Genomic DNA, 18570 nt, shown 5'->3' with positions numbered 1-18570 from the left:
ATCTGAGAGTTGGAACATCCCTACATTTCCGGATGGTAGTGATGATAGTGATGAGAGCTCTGACATGGTTGAGAAAAAGGCGATGCAGTTTTAAATAAATACGGAAAGCACTACCATATCTGGCACTAGCCTTCACAATAAGAGCGTTTGATATTTCACCAGACGTCAAACTGGCCAGAAAGAGCGAAATTCTCATTCCAGACAGCGAAAAATTAAACACGGATTGTTGTATGTTCACCCACGAGGACACATACCGTGTTTCGTGTTCATTTAAAGCGTGTTAGCCGGATGAGGGCTCTTATTTTGACAGCGGCGAGGCGGCTTTTCCTCCAGGCCCACACAGCGCTCGTTCGTCAGAGGAGACGCGCTGCTGAGGTCACTGAGTCCCGGGGGCGACGCTGCTCCACCGCTATAAGAACCAGCCCGGCCCGGTGCAGAGGAACCAGAGCAGCGAGCCACAAACCAGTGAAAGCAAAAGAAAAGAATCAAACACTGAAACTCACTCATCCAACATGGTGAAGATCACCTTCCAGACAGTGGCGGCGCAGAAGCCCGACAAAGAGACGGACGGAGACAAGATCATTGTGCCTCTGGCTCACGTGAGTGTGCACACTTTATTTAGTTTTTTTCTTTGTGTTGTGTGTTTATGTTCTGCTGAAGCTGAACTGTTTATTCTCTCCTGGGATGTTTGATTTGTATGTGCACCGATTATCACTTTTATTTGTGCAAAAAACACCATCGACATAATTTCATTTTAAACAAAAGATGCAGCTGCAAACATGGAAACAGATGGAAATCAAAGCTGATTGTTGTGTTATCCTGCTTTCTCTCGGTGCATCTTAAATCCCACTGTGCAGTGATATCATAATAACAAGGGTCATCTCAGCCTGGGGATGTTGACATTACGTCACCTTGTTTGCCTCTGTACGGTGCACCCAGCAGATGTGCAGTCCTGTGTGTGCCCTCAGCACAAAGGGACACCCTCCTTTTAATGGAGTTATACAGTTTGAGCAAAGAGAGGAAGAAGGTCATGTCTGGAAATAGCCTCAGTGTTTACCCCCCCCCCCCCTGTCCTTTGTTGAGACGAGAACACAACAGAGCTGTCAGATGGCACTGCAGCAGCATTCACGTGACGTCACGGGGTGTTATATCACGTGACTCCTGCAGGTCTCTGTGGAGAGGCCAGGGCCAATGAGAGAGAATGGTAATCCAGGATTACTGTCTGTACTGTCTGTTGTGTGTAAACAAGGTCTAACGACAGATAAGCTTTTAATTCTGTGTCTGGATTGGCATTCATAAAAAGACAGAAGTCCAAGTTAAAAAAATGGACACATGCATCAGTTTGACGAGTTGTTGACAATTTCTCATTTACCACACAAAAACAATAGAGTAGATCTGAGCAGAGAAACTGAGCTTCTGACATCCTGAACATAATCTGCAACATGGCCGTTTCCAGGTCCTTAGTTTCAGATCAGTGATCGATACATAGATAGATAGATAGATAGATAGATAGATAGATAGATAGATAGATAGATAGATAGATAGATAGATAGATAGATAGATAGATAGATAGATAGATAGATAGATAGATAGAGGAAGTCAGGAAACCTTTTGGTATCCTCCCCTCTGGGCTACCTCCCAGTAATTACACATAATTAGATATCTGGCACGTAATGGACGCCTGTCTAAGCCTCTTCCTGTGAGTAAAGATCACCTGATGATGCATCCATCACATCTGCGAACCTGTTTCCTAACCTCTTACGTCCACATTGATACGACACATGATGTCAAAGGCTGCGTGTGTTCTGATTGGCTGGGAGAGTAGAGCCCCGGCGTCAGAGCAAGTGTGTGTCGCTCTATTAATACGCCCGCCTCTGCTGAGGGACCCCCGCTCCACGTAGATGCTCCCATTTCCACTTTCTCTGTGGGTAGCTGGGAAATAACGGCAAATATGGAGCGTGGAAGTAGGCCTCTAAGAATAGACCCAGACAAACACGTGCCAGGATTTTTTTCGTCAGAGCCTGGCACAATCTGCTCTACCCGCTTCCGCTCTCCATGGCAACAGTAGTAGGGAGAGAGGGCAGCAGATTGACTGAGAGACGGTGGGTGAGCATCTGGCATGTCTCATTCCACTCCTTCCTACGTCTAACAGATCCCCGTGCTTGACTAACAACCTGGCAAACCGCCTGTCGTCAGAATTAACTCTGTTACGATTTTTGGACCTCGGACAGGAAAGCACGGCTGGACGTAAAACTCTGCTGACGCTCCATCAGAGAAGTGGCGATGATTCATTTCACGCCGCCAATATTTCTCCAGAATGTTCCCAAGTAGAAATAGAGTTGGATGAAAAAGCGCGTGCTCCGTTAACAGCATCACATTTTAACAGTGTGCTCTGGCAGCGCCTCATTAATACATCACACTTGCACTAGGACATGGCACAGAAATCTGGGCCACACATTTTTTCTGGCTATATTCTTTAGTCAGGTTCCCGGATAACTATCTGACTTCACAATGGTGATGCTGACTTGTCCTCTAACCAGACTTTTTCCTCTTTTTTTTAACAGGAGCAGCTGGTTCTTCCTGTCAGGTCCAAGAAGGCGTTTCCGACTGGCCTATGCTGCCTCACCTTGGGCCTGGTGGTTTTCATGTCAGGACTGGTGCTGGCCTCCGTCTATCGCTACTACTTCATACCTCAGGTCAGTTCACTCTGCCTCCCTCTCCCTTTTTTTTTTTACACCGACAGCCCAGGATATATATAAATAGCTTGGTACCCACACTAACTCATCACTGTCGCATCCCATTAGCAGATCCCAGAGGACAGCTTGTTCCACTGTCGGGTGGTCTACGAGGATTCGGTGTACGCTCCTCAGAGGGGCCGGCAAGAGCTGGAGGAGAACGTCGGCATCTACCTTGACGACAACTATGAACAGATCAGCGTACCCGTGCCACACTTTGGAGGCAGCGACCCTGCCGATATCATCCATGATTTTCAGAGGGTAGGTTCAGGCCTCTTTATGTTGTTACTGGTTTCCTCTCTTTACATTTTCTTGTTTACGTGTTCAAACATGTATTCGATTTTAACCCTGTTTTTTTTTTATCCGTTCCAGGGCCTCACAGCTTACCACGACATTGCTTTGGACAAATGCTACATCACCGAGCTGAACACGACCTTGGTGATGCCTCCACGTAACCTGTGGGAGCTGCTTGTCAACATGAAGGTGAGGACCTTGACCCGCCTCATTCACTGTTAGTGATGCAGCTCTTGAGAGAGAGAGAGAGAGAGATGCTCTCTTCCTGAGTGCAGCGTTCCTCCCACAGATCGATTGAGTGATTCATGTGTTTCTCTTTGCCACAGAGGGGGACGTACCTTCCGCAGACTTACATCATCCAGGAGGAGATGGTGGTGACGGGGAGGGTGAGGAGCATGAGGCAGCTCGGCCCCTTCATCCACAGACTCTGCTACGGCAAAGAAACCTACCGCCTCAAGCGCCGCAGTCAGCACCGACGTGAGTACACACATTCATTTCCTGTTCCTATTCTGGCGATATGAGACGCTAAATAACGAGTCGACTACTGCTACTTTATCACCCTCTTTCACACCACTCGTGTGAGATGTGGACTCATGTGACGTATGCAGGGAATCCAGCGTTCAGTTTTCGCGTGTGGGAGTGAAGTGAGAATTAGTGACTTTGCAGAAAAATACCACCATGACCAAATAGGGACTTCCTGTTCATACTTTATCAGTGTGAAACTGTCCTCTAGCAGCCTTGCAGCCTGATTATCATGTGTGTGTGTGTGTGTGTGTGTGTGTGTGTGTGTGTGTGTGTGTGTGTGTGTGTGTGTGTGTGTGTGTGTGTGTGTGTGTGTGTGTGTGTGTGTGTGTGTGTGTGTGTGTGTGTGTGTGTGTGTGTGTGTGTGTGTGTGTGTGTGGGCGCAGCCTGGGAACTTCCTGCTCTGTGACTCACTCGTATTCGCCGTGGACACATCCACACACTGTGGAGGTGGTAGTGATGCGTGCGAGCGATATATCTTTTACTGCCGCCTTTGATTGGCGTGACAGCTTTAGAAAGGATGTAACAAACTTCCCATATATGGATTGGATTTGAGGGAATCACTTCTGCTGACGCCATGGACAACGTGGGCACGGTGGTTTATACAAGTGAGATGTAGACTGTAGATTCTTGGCACTGAACAGATTTTCTCCACACTTCTTGTCTTCCAGGTATCGAGAGGCGCGAGGCAAAGAATTGCCACAGCATCCGTCACTTCGAGAACACGTTTGTGGTCGAGACAGTCATCTGCAGCAGATTCTGAATCTGAGGCAGAAATCAGAGCCGTCCAACACTGAAGGCAATTTCAAATTATACCTCTTGAATTAGGTAGTCTTTTAACTGCACTTTAAAAGCGAGTGTTTGTCCAGCAGTTTCAGTTTTAATTCCAATGTTTGTTCTATTGTCTGAACATGGAATACGCTAACTGTTCATGTTCAATGTTTAAGTCTTTTTTTTTTATTCAGTCAGTTTAGTCTGTATATTTGACGATATAAATGTGTTTGGATATATCTGTAGCTCGTCATGTTGTGCAAAACAAGTTAATGTGTTGTCACATTGATTTAAATTTTCATTTTCGATTCGTCCATTATGAGTAACCCAGTGCACTGTGGGTAATGGTAACGATGCTGTTTGCCCTGTGCACTCCTGTGAATATCTGTTTCCTGTTGTCGTTTTATTTTGTTTGAATGTCAGAAAAATGACACAACATACCTCATGTAGTTAATACGTTTCTTTGCTGGTCTTTGTCATTAATGAATGGTGTATATAATTTTGATTGTTCCTAAGCAATATCTACTGTAAATTAACTTTTCTTCTGGATTTCATATTGTTGCATATGCATAGATTTTTATCTGAGATTGTTTTGTGAAGGTTCATTTCTTTATGGTTTTGTCTCTGTATTTCCTTTGGTGTCACACCGTCCTACTCCTGGGATACAAGCTTTAGACTGTAATTAGTAGCAGTGCTTTAGAGGGACAAAAGGAACCAAAGTCTGCAGTCAGCGATCCTATGCTTCGTGTTCTATACAGGACATTTAGAGAGAATGCTTTATAGTCTAGATCACTTACTGTAGATGATATCAAAGGCTAAAACTCTCTTCCTCCTCTTCACTTGGATTTGTACATTGTTTTCAGCTCTTGCCAGCTCAGAATCCTTCTTACTTTGCCATTATTATCAACACAATTAAGATTTGTCCCAAGTTAAAAAAAATAAAAGATTTGGGGTGTCTTTCTAATGTGCATCATGGAGCAAATCAGTCTCCGTTGAGACCTATGATAACGTGCTCACGTGTCATCGACTTGGATTTCCCTGTACAGTTTTTTTTCTTGTAATATCTTCCTGCTTTAAGAATAAATAATCAAACTTGAGTTTTGTCTTTCACGTTTTTATCTGCAACCGACTCATTCAAACATACACAATGTGAAGAAAATCTGGGCGGGGAAAGGAATGACGTTTGATTTATTCTAAATACATCAGGAAGACCAGGGTGGTGAGCCACGGAGAAATTGAACTAGTTAACAGATGTATTTTCAAAAGGTAGATTATAATCTCACCGAATCATGTGTTTTCTATCTACTCCCAACTCCACCTTGTTTTTTTTATTACATTATATTTTATCACATGTGAATAGGATAATGAATTTGAATAATCTTCCTCTTACTGTCATCCTCAGTTAAAGACAATGCATTATAAAAACTGAATTGACAAACTAGGCCTAAACCTTACCATAACACACATCATGAATAATAATATGAAAGGAAGTTATTGTTCATAAAGGGAAATCAAGTTTATTTTTTTCGTTTGTTAACTTCCTCGCAGCTTCTGTCAGTTTTTTTCAGTTCACATGCTTTCGTCTTCTGTTTTTACAGAAGAGAAATCTGCATCGTCATCGTGGTAAAAAAAACACTTACTCACAAGTAACATCCTCTTTGGTTTCCACATTAATGCCATGAGAATATAAAAAGTGAATATTTCCTTGTCTTCAATGGCCAAACAGTTCTACTGGTCATGTCATAACATCATTGTATAGTCATTCAATTGAATTGAATTGTGTAAAAATACAAACCATCAACACCATCTTCCTGTCAAGCTCTAATAAATACATATTTATGTTCACATGTTTAATTTTACAGACATTTTTCAGTCTTAAAAATCAAAGACATGAAAGAAAAATGGGGCAGAGAGGAGGAAGGTGTCAAACTAAAACAATCAAGACATTAACAATGTAAGCAAACTAAAAATAAGACAGTCTTCATGTTTTAGAGAATATTTTACAGATTATACACCATCGTAAAAAAGCATTCATGTACATTTAACACCCTGATAACCACCACAACAACATAAACGTTCAACATTAGGAAAATGCATATTCGTGAAGCTGCATGTTTTAAATAAAAATCCTAATAAAAAGTAGAAAGTGACATGATATTTACAGTTTGCATATTTTGTCAGTTGAAATGTAAAAACAAACCAACCAGTCAGTTTTTACTCATAAAACGTCAGATTACTTTATGTTCAATTATTTGCCTCATCATTCAGATTTGGATTATTGACAAAGTATAATCATCCAAAATATTATCTTTATTTGAATAATTGACAACAAATTATTTATCATCAAGCCACCGGATTTATTTATGCATAATGATGTAAAGTGTGGATACTTTGATGTAAATACTATTCTGATATTTACAGTAACTTATAAAATCAGTGATAGATATTGTTATTTGCATTACAAGAAAAAATGTGCTAAATGTAGATGTCAAGAAATTATTATTAAAGTTTGATAAAAATCATTTGTTATTTTCATTTGCATTAAATTCACATGTTTCGAGATCACAACTAAAATGGTGTTATTTATATACTAGATAAATGAATATGGAAATTAATATTTGCATGAATATGGAAATGATTGAAAATGTATTTAATTGCTTAGGTTTAATTTATTTACTGGCTTGAAGTTGTTTTTTGTGTATAGCTGCATTTTATAGAAATGCGCGATAAGTCTATAAATAAATCACAAATAAATTAATATTTGAACCCGTCTCTAATGAAAATCATTTGAACCAGATTAATCCAGAGTTTATCGTCCCTGATCTATAGTCCTGTATGTTTGACTTTACTTCTTGAGAAAATAAAATGACTCTTTAATATCCTGCTGCTTTCAAATGAATCATATCCCACACCAGTTTCTCTCTGTCAGTGTGTACGACCTGATGGTTCTTTGAGACATTTCTCATACTGTGGTATTTCTCTTTCAGGTTTCAGAGCCTTTTGAGGTTACACAGGGGCCTTCTTTCTTCCTGTCATTGGACCTAATCCCAAAAAAATGTTCCTTAACACGACAGCCTCAAAGTTATTCTCTGCTCTGTTTTCAATTAAGGTTGCACTCACCGCCAGCCATTTCTTCAGCCACTTGAAATACAGGTTCTTCTTTCCTTTCATTGCCCTGCTAAATCTCAAGAAGCCAGATCTTGTGTTAACGGGTCTTCCTGAGGACCCCATCATGTTCTAACTCAAACTGTTCATCTTCAGACCTCTGACGTGCTGAACGTGGCTCTTCTCTGGCTGAACGACCTCCTGTAGGTGTCTTTGGAGCTCCTCACCTCGCTGGCGATGAAGTAGTAGCAGAAAGCGTCCAGGCAGCAGGTGATGTTGGACAGACACATGGCTACCTGTATGAACACGCTGATCCTGGTCTTGTGGCTGCATTCCTGAATGACTCCTTGGTGCACCTGCGATTAGTGAAGGGTGAGAGGAGAATTTAGGAAACTCTGCTCTTTACATGAATGAGGAGATTTTATGTTTTCACCTCTGTCATTTTTTTTGTTGTTAGCAGGATTACACCAAAAACTACTGGAAACATGAAACTTAATGGAAGGATAGATGGACCCTTATGGGTCAGGGAAGAACCCATTCAAGTTTGGAGTGGACCTGGATCATGGGGAAGATCCAGGACTTTTTTTTATCACTTTTCTATCAATGCAAGATAGGCCATCAAACTAGTGTTATACTTTCGAGTACACAAAGGATCTATGTGACGTTACTTTTATCATCAATAGGAGTCGATCATTACAAGTGCACCACCTGTGCCCTTCATTTGCTGAGCCAACAGTTTTATATTAGTGAGAGAATATGGACATTTAAACATCCACAATATCGCAAGATCTGTACAAAAAAGCTTTGATTTAAGATATAATATGATGAGATATGAGGACGGAACAAAAAGCTCCTGAACAGCTATTAAATGGGCCTTCAAATGAGATTTTTTTTATCATCTTTGTTTCCCCCATGCTTTAACTTGTTTCTCTCTTCATTTCAGAGTTCAGTTTACTTGTAGTTACTCTCACCAGGAACTGCAGGAGGATGCCGAGGTGGCTCGGGGTGAAGGGCAACAGGAAGGCGCCAAGGCTGCTGTAGATGACCCTCACACAGGCCCGGCTCTTGGGGCTGTGCTCACCGGATCGCCGAAGAGCTCGGATGCTCTGCACTGAGCAGCAGACCACCACCAGGGCAGGCAGCAGGAACCCAAACAGCTGCAGGCAGATGATCACAGGGGGGCTCCAACCTTTGTTTGAAAACTCGTGGAAGCACTGGAAATCCGCCTTTGCGGCCTCCCTGAAGCCATGGACAGTTGGAAAGAGCACTGCCAGCACCAGCCCCCAAACCCCCATGCAGGTCCCTAGAGCTGCTTTGGGCGAGCGCAGCCACTTGGCTTTATATGGGTGACAAATAGCCACCCACCGGTCCAGGGCTATACACATGATGGTGTAGATGCTGCCATATATCCCGACAAAGTACAGGCTCTCCAAGACTGAGCAGAAAGGGTGCAAGGAGGCAGCCCACTCGTTGTTGGTAGCGTGCATTTTGAAGGGAAGAGGGAAGAGGAGCAGCACGTCCATGAGAGCCAAGCTGGTCATGTAGATCGTGGTCTCGGTCCATTTTCGCATAAAGATGCAGAACACCATAAGCGCGATGACATTCAGGATCAGACCAAAGACGAATATGGGAACGTAGATGGCCAGCTCCAAATATTTCATCAGCTCGTCCACCTCGTCAAATGTGCAGTTGAATGTCATGGTGTCACTGCAGGAAGTCGGAGTTTGGTGGTTGTGAAATTGTTTGTGAAATGAACCTGTTATTGTTTGTTGTTCACACACAGAAACTCATGCAGGATAAGAAACCTCTGAGTGGCGTGGGGACAAGTCAGAGCTGCAAAGACAACAATGACGAGCTCTTTATACTCAATGCATGTTTGAATTTGAAGTAACTAATCAGGTATTGGTTGTGTAACTTGGTAAATGATTCTGACTTCAATTTGATAAGATTTAATAAGATTTGAAAGGAAGTAGCATGATCTTGAAGCTTGATGTGTCAGATTTGGCAACGGCAGCCACATGTTAAAATACATTTAAGGCTTTTTAACATGATATTAATGCAGCTTTATCTAATTTAAAACTGAAAAACAGTCCAACAAGGATAAGAGTCAAATAACAATCTATTGTATATCTTTGAGGTGTGTGGCTGTGAAGTACATTATTACATCAGGCTCCAGAATACACTGCATGTTAAAAATTACATCCACTGCTTGCAAATTACATACTGACAGTATATCATGCTGGCTATAGAGGTTACTCCCTACACATCCATTAAAATTTAAAAGTTTTAAATCTTTTCTAAATATTTTCTTGTAACAAAAATTCTACACTGATGTTGCCCTTGTTACCAACATTCCACTGAAACACTTTGAAAGTATAACCTGGTGCTGTGTAATATCAGGAATCCTGTGAATGGGAAAATATGAATATGAAGTCGCGACCTTACCTCATGGATGCCAGACTCTCCACTGAGCGCAGGGTGTCTGGCAGAGTCTCTGCGCCAGACACACTTCTGCTTTCTCTACCTTTGTTTCATCACCACTTCCTGAGTCCTGCCACACATCATGCATGTGAATTCAGATGTGCATCACAGCCATTTGAAATCAGAGCAGAGGTAAAACTGTCCAGGCAGATTTACTGTCATCCATCTTATGTGCCTTTGTTTTAAAGATAATCGAATGGGTGGTTGCTGCAAGAAATGTATCTAAAGCAAATGTATCTAAAGCAAATGTATCTAAAGCATATGTATCTAATACTCATGAATTAGATTCAGGATTTTTTTTCAATTTCATCTGTGTATGTTTTATGAAATATGTATAATGGATGTTATCAAACAACTCCCTTTTTTGATATTTCCAATATGACACAAGACAATTATGTGTAGGATTGTTCGTGCTTGGCGGAGGTATCTGCGAGCTTCTGAGTAACTTATTCTTCTAAAATGAGATAATTTGCTCTTTTCCTCTGTCCTATATTGTTGTAAATGGAGTTTTATGGATTTTGAACAAACAAAGATTTAACAAAAAACTCACAAAGTCCATTCAATCAAGAACTACTGGACAAATAACTTTTAAGGTTTTACCACCATATTAGCAACTGTGGGTTCAAGTCAAGTACAGCACAGCAATGCTTTAAGCTACATGCTAACACGCTTATCAGAAGGTGCAATGTTTCCTATGTTCAGAATTTTAGTTTAGTGTTTTATGTAACCACAAACTACAACAGAGGCATCAGGTATTTTGTCATAAACCAAAGTACTGCAGCATTGAAATGCAAATAGCTAAAGGCCTACTGATGACACTTGATGAGAAATGGAGGGATCCCTGTTAGCAGGTGACCGGACCTTTCTTCTAAAACAACATATAGCATCTCATGCCCGAGTGCGAAGAGTGAAACCGACTGATGGACCAGCTGACCAACATGTGGCGCCATGGCAACAGAAAACAAATGAACCCTCTAAAGACTGAACCCACACCAAATCACAAGGGTAAGATGACGTACAATTGGGGAAACTGCAGTGTTGGCAAACACCACAAGTCTCTCGTGAGTGTTTTTGTTAGATTGTGGTTTCCTCTGACTGGAATTTCCATCGAAAAACAAATGAAGTCACGCAGGTTTGTGTCTTCACTGCATCACGTGTACGTAGGTTTTTACAAAAGTTAGTGTTGAAACCCTACAGCTGTGTTCACCACTAAGTTCTTTGGTAAAATCAAAACAAACTTCATATCAAAGTCCGGATAGCTCTTCTTCAAATTATAAATGTGCTGATGAAGCCGATGACTGGTATATCGGTTCTGTTACAGCGGTTGGTTCTGTGATCAGTGATTATGGAAATCGCTCTTCCTTTCCCAGAGACTGAAAACAGATGCGATTGAAGTGTTGGTTCTTTCAGTTCTGTCTGAAGCTGCTGAGAGATTCTCAAAGATATGATAGTTGGTGGTTTCCTGGTTTCAGTTGTGACGATTACTTGAATGTATTTTAAGCCGGAGACAATGCTTCTGTCGTCTTTTTCTCAGAAGCAACATTGCGAGATGTGTTAATGATAACGTTATAACATTTGGATAAACCCTCTGCAGTCAGCGTGCACGTCTGAGCTGGAATAAACCACAAGGGTTCAGTGTAGAATAATGTAACGTTACCAAAGGAGCCTTTTTATGCAGGCAAGTAAAGTTGGTAGCCACAGCGCCCCCTACTGCTGAACAGGGGGGTACAGGCCAATCTATCCCTTGTGGATAAATGACAACCTTTTTGCATTTAAGATGACATTTTCCTCTGCAAATCCTCATGTTTTAAAACATGAGTTGGTTGTGTTGTAGTTTCTTTTGTGTAGTTATTTAAGATACATTGATCCTCTTACATTAATTTTGTTGATTTATTTGATAGGGGCGGTGCTCATTTAAGAAACATGGCATCTTTTTAATTTCTTTGATTAACTGATTGAATAATAAAGACATTGTTATAATAATTAAGAAAAAATACATACATATAATTTGCTGTGTTGGCTTAGTGATGTCAGTGATGAGAAAAGCACACAGCAGTCACAAACATTTGGCACGTGGTTTATTGGATTCCCTTTCAGTTTAAAATCTCAAAAATAAAATAAACAAAAAACATCAGGTGGTGAAGTAACCATGGCAACATCCAGCTGTACCGCCAAGGGCTCGGAGGCGAACGGTAAAAGACAAAATTATTTTACTAAAATAACAACAGAACAAAACTACAGTCACTTGAGAGCACAACACTCATTCGCCCACACTGTGACTTCCTGTTTGCTCTGCAGGTAAAACAAACGACCCTGTTCACTTCCAGTGAAGGAGCCTTTTAAAAACAGCTCTCTTCTTATTCTGACTCAACAAATGTTTGTACATGGTTCAACACAAACTTCAAAACGTGTACATGGCTGACGCCAAGGGGAACATTTCAGAAATGATATTTAGCAAAAGGTAAACTCTTTGAAAGACTAATAACCCCAGCAACACACACACACGCACACGCACACGCACACACACAAACATGCATTTCATGTACAAAGAGAAGCAAACTCTACAGAGAAACGAAATGCTCACAAACATTAAAAGGCCTCTAGAGCAAGCACATAAAAAAAATAAAAATGACATGGACGAGCTACAGTTTCCACTGGAAGAGCCAGCCAGTTTCTAACATCATACCTTCAGGAACAAGTGAACATGTTGAGCAACAGTTATTGAGAGAGTGTGTGTGTGTGTGTGTGTGAGTGTGTGTTTACAGGAGTAAATCTGTAAAATAGTCAGTCGAGGGACCTGCCACCATGTTCAGCATCTAAAGGGAAGTGAAAGACGCAGCTCAAAGGAGAGATGGGAGGTTAAAGATTGAGATGAGAGGCAGAAGACACACAAACACCCACACGTCCATACACACACGTACTAACAAACACACACACACACGCATAGACAAACACACACACACAAGATGGGACACGTTCACTCTAAGATGCGGTGAACTTCCTCAGTGTGATGACGATGAGGGCGAGGAGGACAGATGCTCCCAGGAAGACTGCAATGACGATGGCTGTGATGGCGCCCGGCCCCAACACCCCTGCACACACACACATGAATACACACATATAAATACCTGTAAACATTTAGTGGTTGTGCTTGTTGTATGGTTTGCGTCACTTTTACCTTCCTCCTCGTCCACGGCCTGGGAGTGGGTGGCGTCCTCGTAGTCGCTGGTGAAGGACTGCTCTGTCATGTCCTGGAAGGGGTCTCTGGTGGTGACGTCGCTGGGGGGCTCCCCGGACATGGTGTCCTGGTTGTCCCTGGTCGTTGAGGCCGGGTCTGCGACTGTATCTGCAGAACAAGGAGAAGAAAAAAAACTCACCACTTGTACTTTTGATTAACGTGGACAAAACACGTTATCCCTGCACTGACGATGACTGGCTGTTGGGCAGTATGGACTTCTCTGTTTCCTTGGGCAATCATTTCACTGATGGAGGTGCATGACTTTGCTAATGGCTCTTCAGTGCATGGCTGTACACATGGTTCTGTCTGTAGTGACTCCAACAGCCTCGCTCTTGTCTCACCAGGCTAACGGCTCAGAGAGAGGCATAAGGATGTCTTTGTGGAGGATGGACATTTTGTCCGTTTGAGCTGCAGGTAGCCTCTCTACGTGCTTCTCTTTTCCACATGGGGTCAACCAAAGAAATACCTCCTTCAACCCAGGTTTGGTTGATTATTCCAGTGCAGTACAAACAGCTCTAGGGGAGGCAGTGATTTGTTGAGTGTTTACAGCTTCTCTGCAACTCTTTGCAGTCTGTCGTCTGTTCTCCCTCCTTCCCAAATTGTCCTCTGACATTCCTCCCATCTGAGCACGAAGTTCCCCTGAGACTTTTCACACCTCTGCAGGAGCCAGAAGAACAGGAGTCTCTCCTCGAAGCCACAATTCTGTCTCCTGACACGAACCTTCGGAAAACGCTTGTTTGAAACCATTGAAAACGCCTCTGCCACTGAGGTGGGAGTTGTTTCTCTGGTAACTAAACTTTTGGTTTGAAATCCGGAGGAACGGGGGAAAGATTTGAACTTCATCTTCCCCCTGAAATAAAACAAGCCCACCCATTCACACGCTCAGTGATTCACTTCTCCTGCCCTCGACTCTGCTCATACCAACAAAACCGTAATCCAAACATATTTACACTCTGCATATTTAATACGACATATTTACTTTGTAGCCTGTGACGCCCTCAGTGAACTCCTTCACCCCGTCTCTGACCCAATAAGCCTCAATTAACCGTCTCAAATTGAGTAGAAAACAAGATCACTAATAAACAAGTGTGTGTGATATCATTTCAAGTCTTTGTGCTGCTGATGTGTTCTGACGCTGCTGCGTTGACTCTCTGCTTCCTGTCCCGCAGTTCGATGAAGGTCTGTAGGGCCCGGGCCTGCGGCCAGCTCAGCCATCAATGAGGCCTTCAGCCCAGGGCACAAAAGGCAGCCTGTGCGGTCACGTTGGGCGGCGGGCTGCAACCAGTAGCAACCGGCCAGGCCCAGACCAGGCACCGGCCCGGGCACTGGATGTCAAACAAACATGTTTATTTAATCGTCGCTGTGTGTGAAGGGCTGTGCCTCCACGGACAGCTTGATTTAATAAGAGGGCAAAAAATAATAACACCATGTTTTCCGATGGTGTTTGTTTCCACAAGAGGGGTTGACTCAGGCTTGTAATTCGTGTTAAATGGAATTAATGTGACTGAAGCCTCTTGTGAGTGATGCAGCTCCACAGGCCTTTGATGGGAGCTCAGGTGTCCTCATCCGTCAGATTCACGACACACATAAGTTCTTATGGGAATGGGTTATAGTCTGGATTCTATTTTAACAATGCTAATTATACAAACGTGTAGTTTTTCAGACAGCTGACTTGTCACTCTTTCGGTGTTTTAAGATAAAGTTGTTTATCCCCAAGTGACCACTTGTATCCAATACTTTTAATTTAGTTCCTTAATTTAGATGAAAAGTCAAATATTTCAACGGCTTTTACTTTACTATTTCATTGACAGGGGCAGATCCAGGGACAGGACCTTGGGGGGCACTGGCTCCAGCTGAATATAACAATACTAATAACTATGTTGATTTGTTCAAAAATAAAATTTTCAAAATGTTCTTAATGTGTAGCTTTGCTCAAAGCTATACATTTTACAGTAAACAAGGAAAGACTTCAATCTGAACTGAACTGTTTAACTGAATCAGGAATTGTTAGCCCCTCTGTGGCCCCCGATTCAGAAAAATCCTACATCCACCTTGTTTTCAGTTCAACATTTCAACTGATTTGTAATAAGGTGTTTGACTATGGTTCAACACTAAAAAAAGCATTACCTATACTGATTTGTATTCCTGCTGGAATGTTTATTATCCTTAACACAGATATGTTTAATTTATATCTCTCTTCTAGCACGTGCCCGTGGTTGGTAATCTTTGCACCAGACGTCAATCAAGGCCTCTCCTTCCTTGACACCAAACAATTCCAGATTCATAGAAGCCTGGCAGACGCGGAAAAACACAGACGGCCATTTATTTGTTCCTCGGACCTCGTCAGTCAGGATTTCACACCGGCCAGAGAGATGACAAAGCGCGTAGACGGGTGCATGTGAAAAACAACCAGGCCAGACACAGAAAGAGCACGAGCTGATGCAGCCCACACACGACATCGCTGGTGTCGTCCTTCCCTGGCTTCACCCTCAGTACACAGGTCGTGACCACATTTTCCAGAGATTTTTACAGGATTTTTAGAGGTAGAAAATTAGTCTTGTGACAAAATAACAGTGATGAATCCCTTTTGTGTTTTGCAGAATAAGACTGAGTCTCTCATACAGTCGGATCGGTCATTTTGAAGAAGATCAAATGTGAGTAATTGTCACACTGCTGTTGCTTGAAACTTATTTTAAGCAAGTTGTTTCCCCACGCTGAATCACCTGGGAGCTGCATGTCACGCTGTGTCGGTCACTGGGTCAGTGGGAGTCTGATTAAACATCATGTACTGTACATGGTGACCAGTCAGGTCTATTAATATTTGTCTCGTTTAAAGAAATGTGTAAAATTTACTCAAATCATCAAAAAGAAACTCCTCTGGGATCCATCAAGATAGTTTCGAGTGTTGTGAGGCCTTAAAAACATGTGTCCTCTGCCCCGGAGGTAAATTCTCCTGCAGTGGACGTCAGAGAACTCTCCCTCATTGAAGCTCAGAGTTGAGAAAGAGCTCTTGAAGAGAAGCTGAGACACAATCGCACAAGATCCAGGCTCAAAAACTGTTTTTATCACAGAGCCATCACTGACTGTCTTCTGTTTACACCTCTGGATCGACTTGATACCGACAATTTTAAGGTACAATACTGTTTGTACCTAATTTACCATGCAATACTTTTATTATTAGCTTTTACTTTTAATGTATAAATATAATCTATATCTTTCATATAAATTTGTTTCTTTGCTGCCATCACTTATCCTGTGAACCTTTCGGAGATGCTCAGCACATTTCAAAGTACAATGTACAATGACAATAAAGGCCTATTCTGTATACTATATTAAAACCATGGCCTTTAGTGAATACTCGGATCTGACAATGCACAAAGTTTATAAATCTTCAACACCACTACCCAATGTTTAAATCAGTCACTCATTTATATGTGTTCTCCTTCTTCTTCTCTCTAAATGTATTTTCTTTTTTCCAGGTTGGAGGTTCTGTTAACTTCCGAGTTTCTGTTTCTCTTCTGGAAGCCGTAAATCTAAATATAAAGCACAGAATAAACGTTTCCTCTTTAGAATTGTACCATCCAGAGCAAGAAGAGGAAGAAAGGGACATTAAGGAAACCAGAGCAACAATGTGTTTGTAACTATGAGCTCAACAGCTCATCTGGACCTCAGCTCTGGAGCTGTGATGCTGTGATCTGAGATGATTTAAGAGGGTGAAGAAGAGGAACCGAGAAGAAGAGGAACTGAGAAACGCAGATAGAAGATAATGAAAGTAAAAGTGAGTTTGTTGCCTTTCTTGGTTGTTATCTCATCCTCCCCTCCTACACCACCACCAGCACCAAAACTCTCTCTTCACATGCACAGAATAAGCCCAGCATCTGTGGACGGGTCCACTGCCTCAAATCCAAAAACCGAGACGACACAGAATCATTCAGCTCAGCCAGAGTCCGAGGGGCTGCGGGTTTTCAGAAGGACATCATGAAAGCAACTGAGTCATCCTGTTTGTCAAAGAGCAGCTTTCACGGCCCTCTGAGCTGCAACAACTGCATCATTTACATCAGGCTGCACACATCCAGGCCTGTGTGTGTGGGAGAAAATGACACGTATACACACACACCTTTGATTTGATACCTTTACTCAACAGCTGCCTGATTATCTGAAGCTAGAACTATAAGCTCTTGGAAAATAAAAACCTAAACCTAAACGATCCACAAATTAATAATTAAAATCTGTTATTTTTCCTAGAAGAGGTTAAAAACTTGATTCAGAAGCTTTCCAGTTTGTATTTGTTATAAAAAAAACTCTTTCTCCCACATTTTGGATTTTAAGTGACAGCCAGATTTTTTATAAAAACCAGAATGTGGTTTTGAATCATCTGTTACATTTCCCCTGTAGCTCAAACAGGCAAAGATGCACAACTGTGACCCAGAGACACAAATGAAATATTAGAACAAACCACATCACTGAGAATCCAGAGGTTTACCTGTGTGAACGAAGGCGACCAGGAGGCCGAGGAGCATCAGCAGGAGCACTCTGCACATGCTGATGCTGTGGACCATGATGGCTGTGGGAATGACTGTCCGACAGGAAAAATTAAAAGCGTCTCCGAAAACTCCTCGAGCAGTGACTTCAAACGAGTGAATCGCCCGGCAGAGGAGCAGGAGAGGAGTATAGGGGAGCGCCGGGGGGGAGGGAAGGGGTGGGACTGTAGGTGTGTGCACAGGATGGTCTGGACACTGTGGACTTTGTGAGAACATCATCGCAGGGACCACCCCTCTCCAGATTCCTCCAGCGAGAGTTGGGTGTGAGGGGTAAACAATCAGGAGCCACCGACCTCACTGAGCAGGTTGCATCACAAAGGCCCTGCAGGGTATTTTACTCCTGAAGGGAAGATCTAACAGTAGAAAGTTTGACTTTCAAAATGAAACAATGTCATTGGTGGAGGAGTACTGTCATTTTTGAGTGAGGGAAAAGCCCATCTAGAGCACAAACCACCAGGGAGCAACAGTCCCTCTTATGAAACCACATTTAAATTCACTAGATTCTGATTATTTCGATCAGCACCAAATTGAACACATTCATAAATATCAGTCCCATAAATGTACCGGATTTCTTTTATCAAGATCCATGAATTATCTTGAAATGACAGAATCTGGAAAACCATTGAATCGCTCAATTAAGTAGTTTTGGTGTAATCCTGCGGACTAAAAAACTAACTAGAAGGGCACAAAGCACATGCATCACCCAGGGATGATTGGTCACTACATCACCATACCGCAGATAAACGTATAGCATCAGATATATATGCCACGTACTAAGAAATATTATCATATTATATTACATCACATATCACATCATATTATTATATCAGTCACCTAAACATTGAGATCCATGATTCTGAGAAATCAATCAAAACGTGATAAC

At 42.2% G+C, this 18570-nt stretch overlaps 3 protein-coding genes across 4 annotated transcripts; 1 reads left to right on the top strand and 2 right to left on the bottom strand.

The window, feature by feature from the left end:
• Positions 1-385: 385 nt before the first annotated feature.
• itm2cb (integral membrane protein 2Cb) lies at positions 386-5419 on the top strand. 2 transcript variants are annotated; one of them, XM_061084319.1, is made up of 6 exons: positions 386-599; positions 2565-2696; positions 2808-2996; positions 3108-3218; positions 3356-3506; positions 4223-5419. In XM_061084319.1, exons 1-6 carry the CDS (start codon positions 513-515, stop codon positions 4312-4314), a joined length of 762 nt encoding a protein of 253 aa, XP_060940302.1. In that variant the 5' UTR covers positions 386-512; the 3' UTR covers positions 4315-5419. The 2 variants fall into 2 exon arrangements, with proteins under 2 accessions (XP_060940302.1, XP_060940301.1); XM_061084318.1 differs by having other exon boundaries at positions 2805-2996.
• A 2160-nt stretch (positions 5420-7579) lies between these two features.
• LOC133017616 (G-protein coupled receptor 55) lies at positions 7580-9992 on the bottom strand. The gene is given in 4 exon segments (XM_061083736.1): positions 7580-7783; positions 8399-9134; positions 9873-9902; positions 9904-9992. Coding segments are annotated over 4 exon segments (1059 nt in total).
• Positions 9993-12890: 2898 nt separating this feature from the next.
• snorc (secondary ossification center associated regulator of chondrocyte maturation) lies at positions 12891-17705 on the bottom strand. The gene is made up of 3 exons (XM_061083758.1): positions 17630-17705; positions 13087-13254; positions 12891-13000 (listed from the first exon to the last, which is right to left on the bottom strand). Exons 1-3 carry the CDS (start codon positions 17703-17705, stop codon positions 12891-12893), a joined length of 354 nt encoding a protein of 117 aa, XP_060939741.1.
• Between the last annotated feature and the right edge of the window lie 865 nt (positions 17706-18570).

This window comes from Limanda limanda, chromosome 13 (assembly GCF_963576545.1).
Source record: "Limanda limanda chromosome 13, fLimLim1.1, whole genome shotgun sequence".
Lineage (NCBI taxonomy): Eukaryota > Metazoa > Chordata > Actinopteri > Pleuronectiformes > Pleuronectidae > Limanda > Limanda limanda.
The sequence above is the reverse complement of the archived record's forward strand: the minus strand, read 5'-3'. Positions and strand labels throughout refer to the sequence as shown.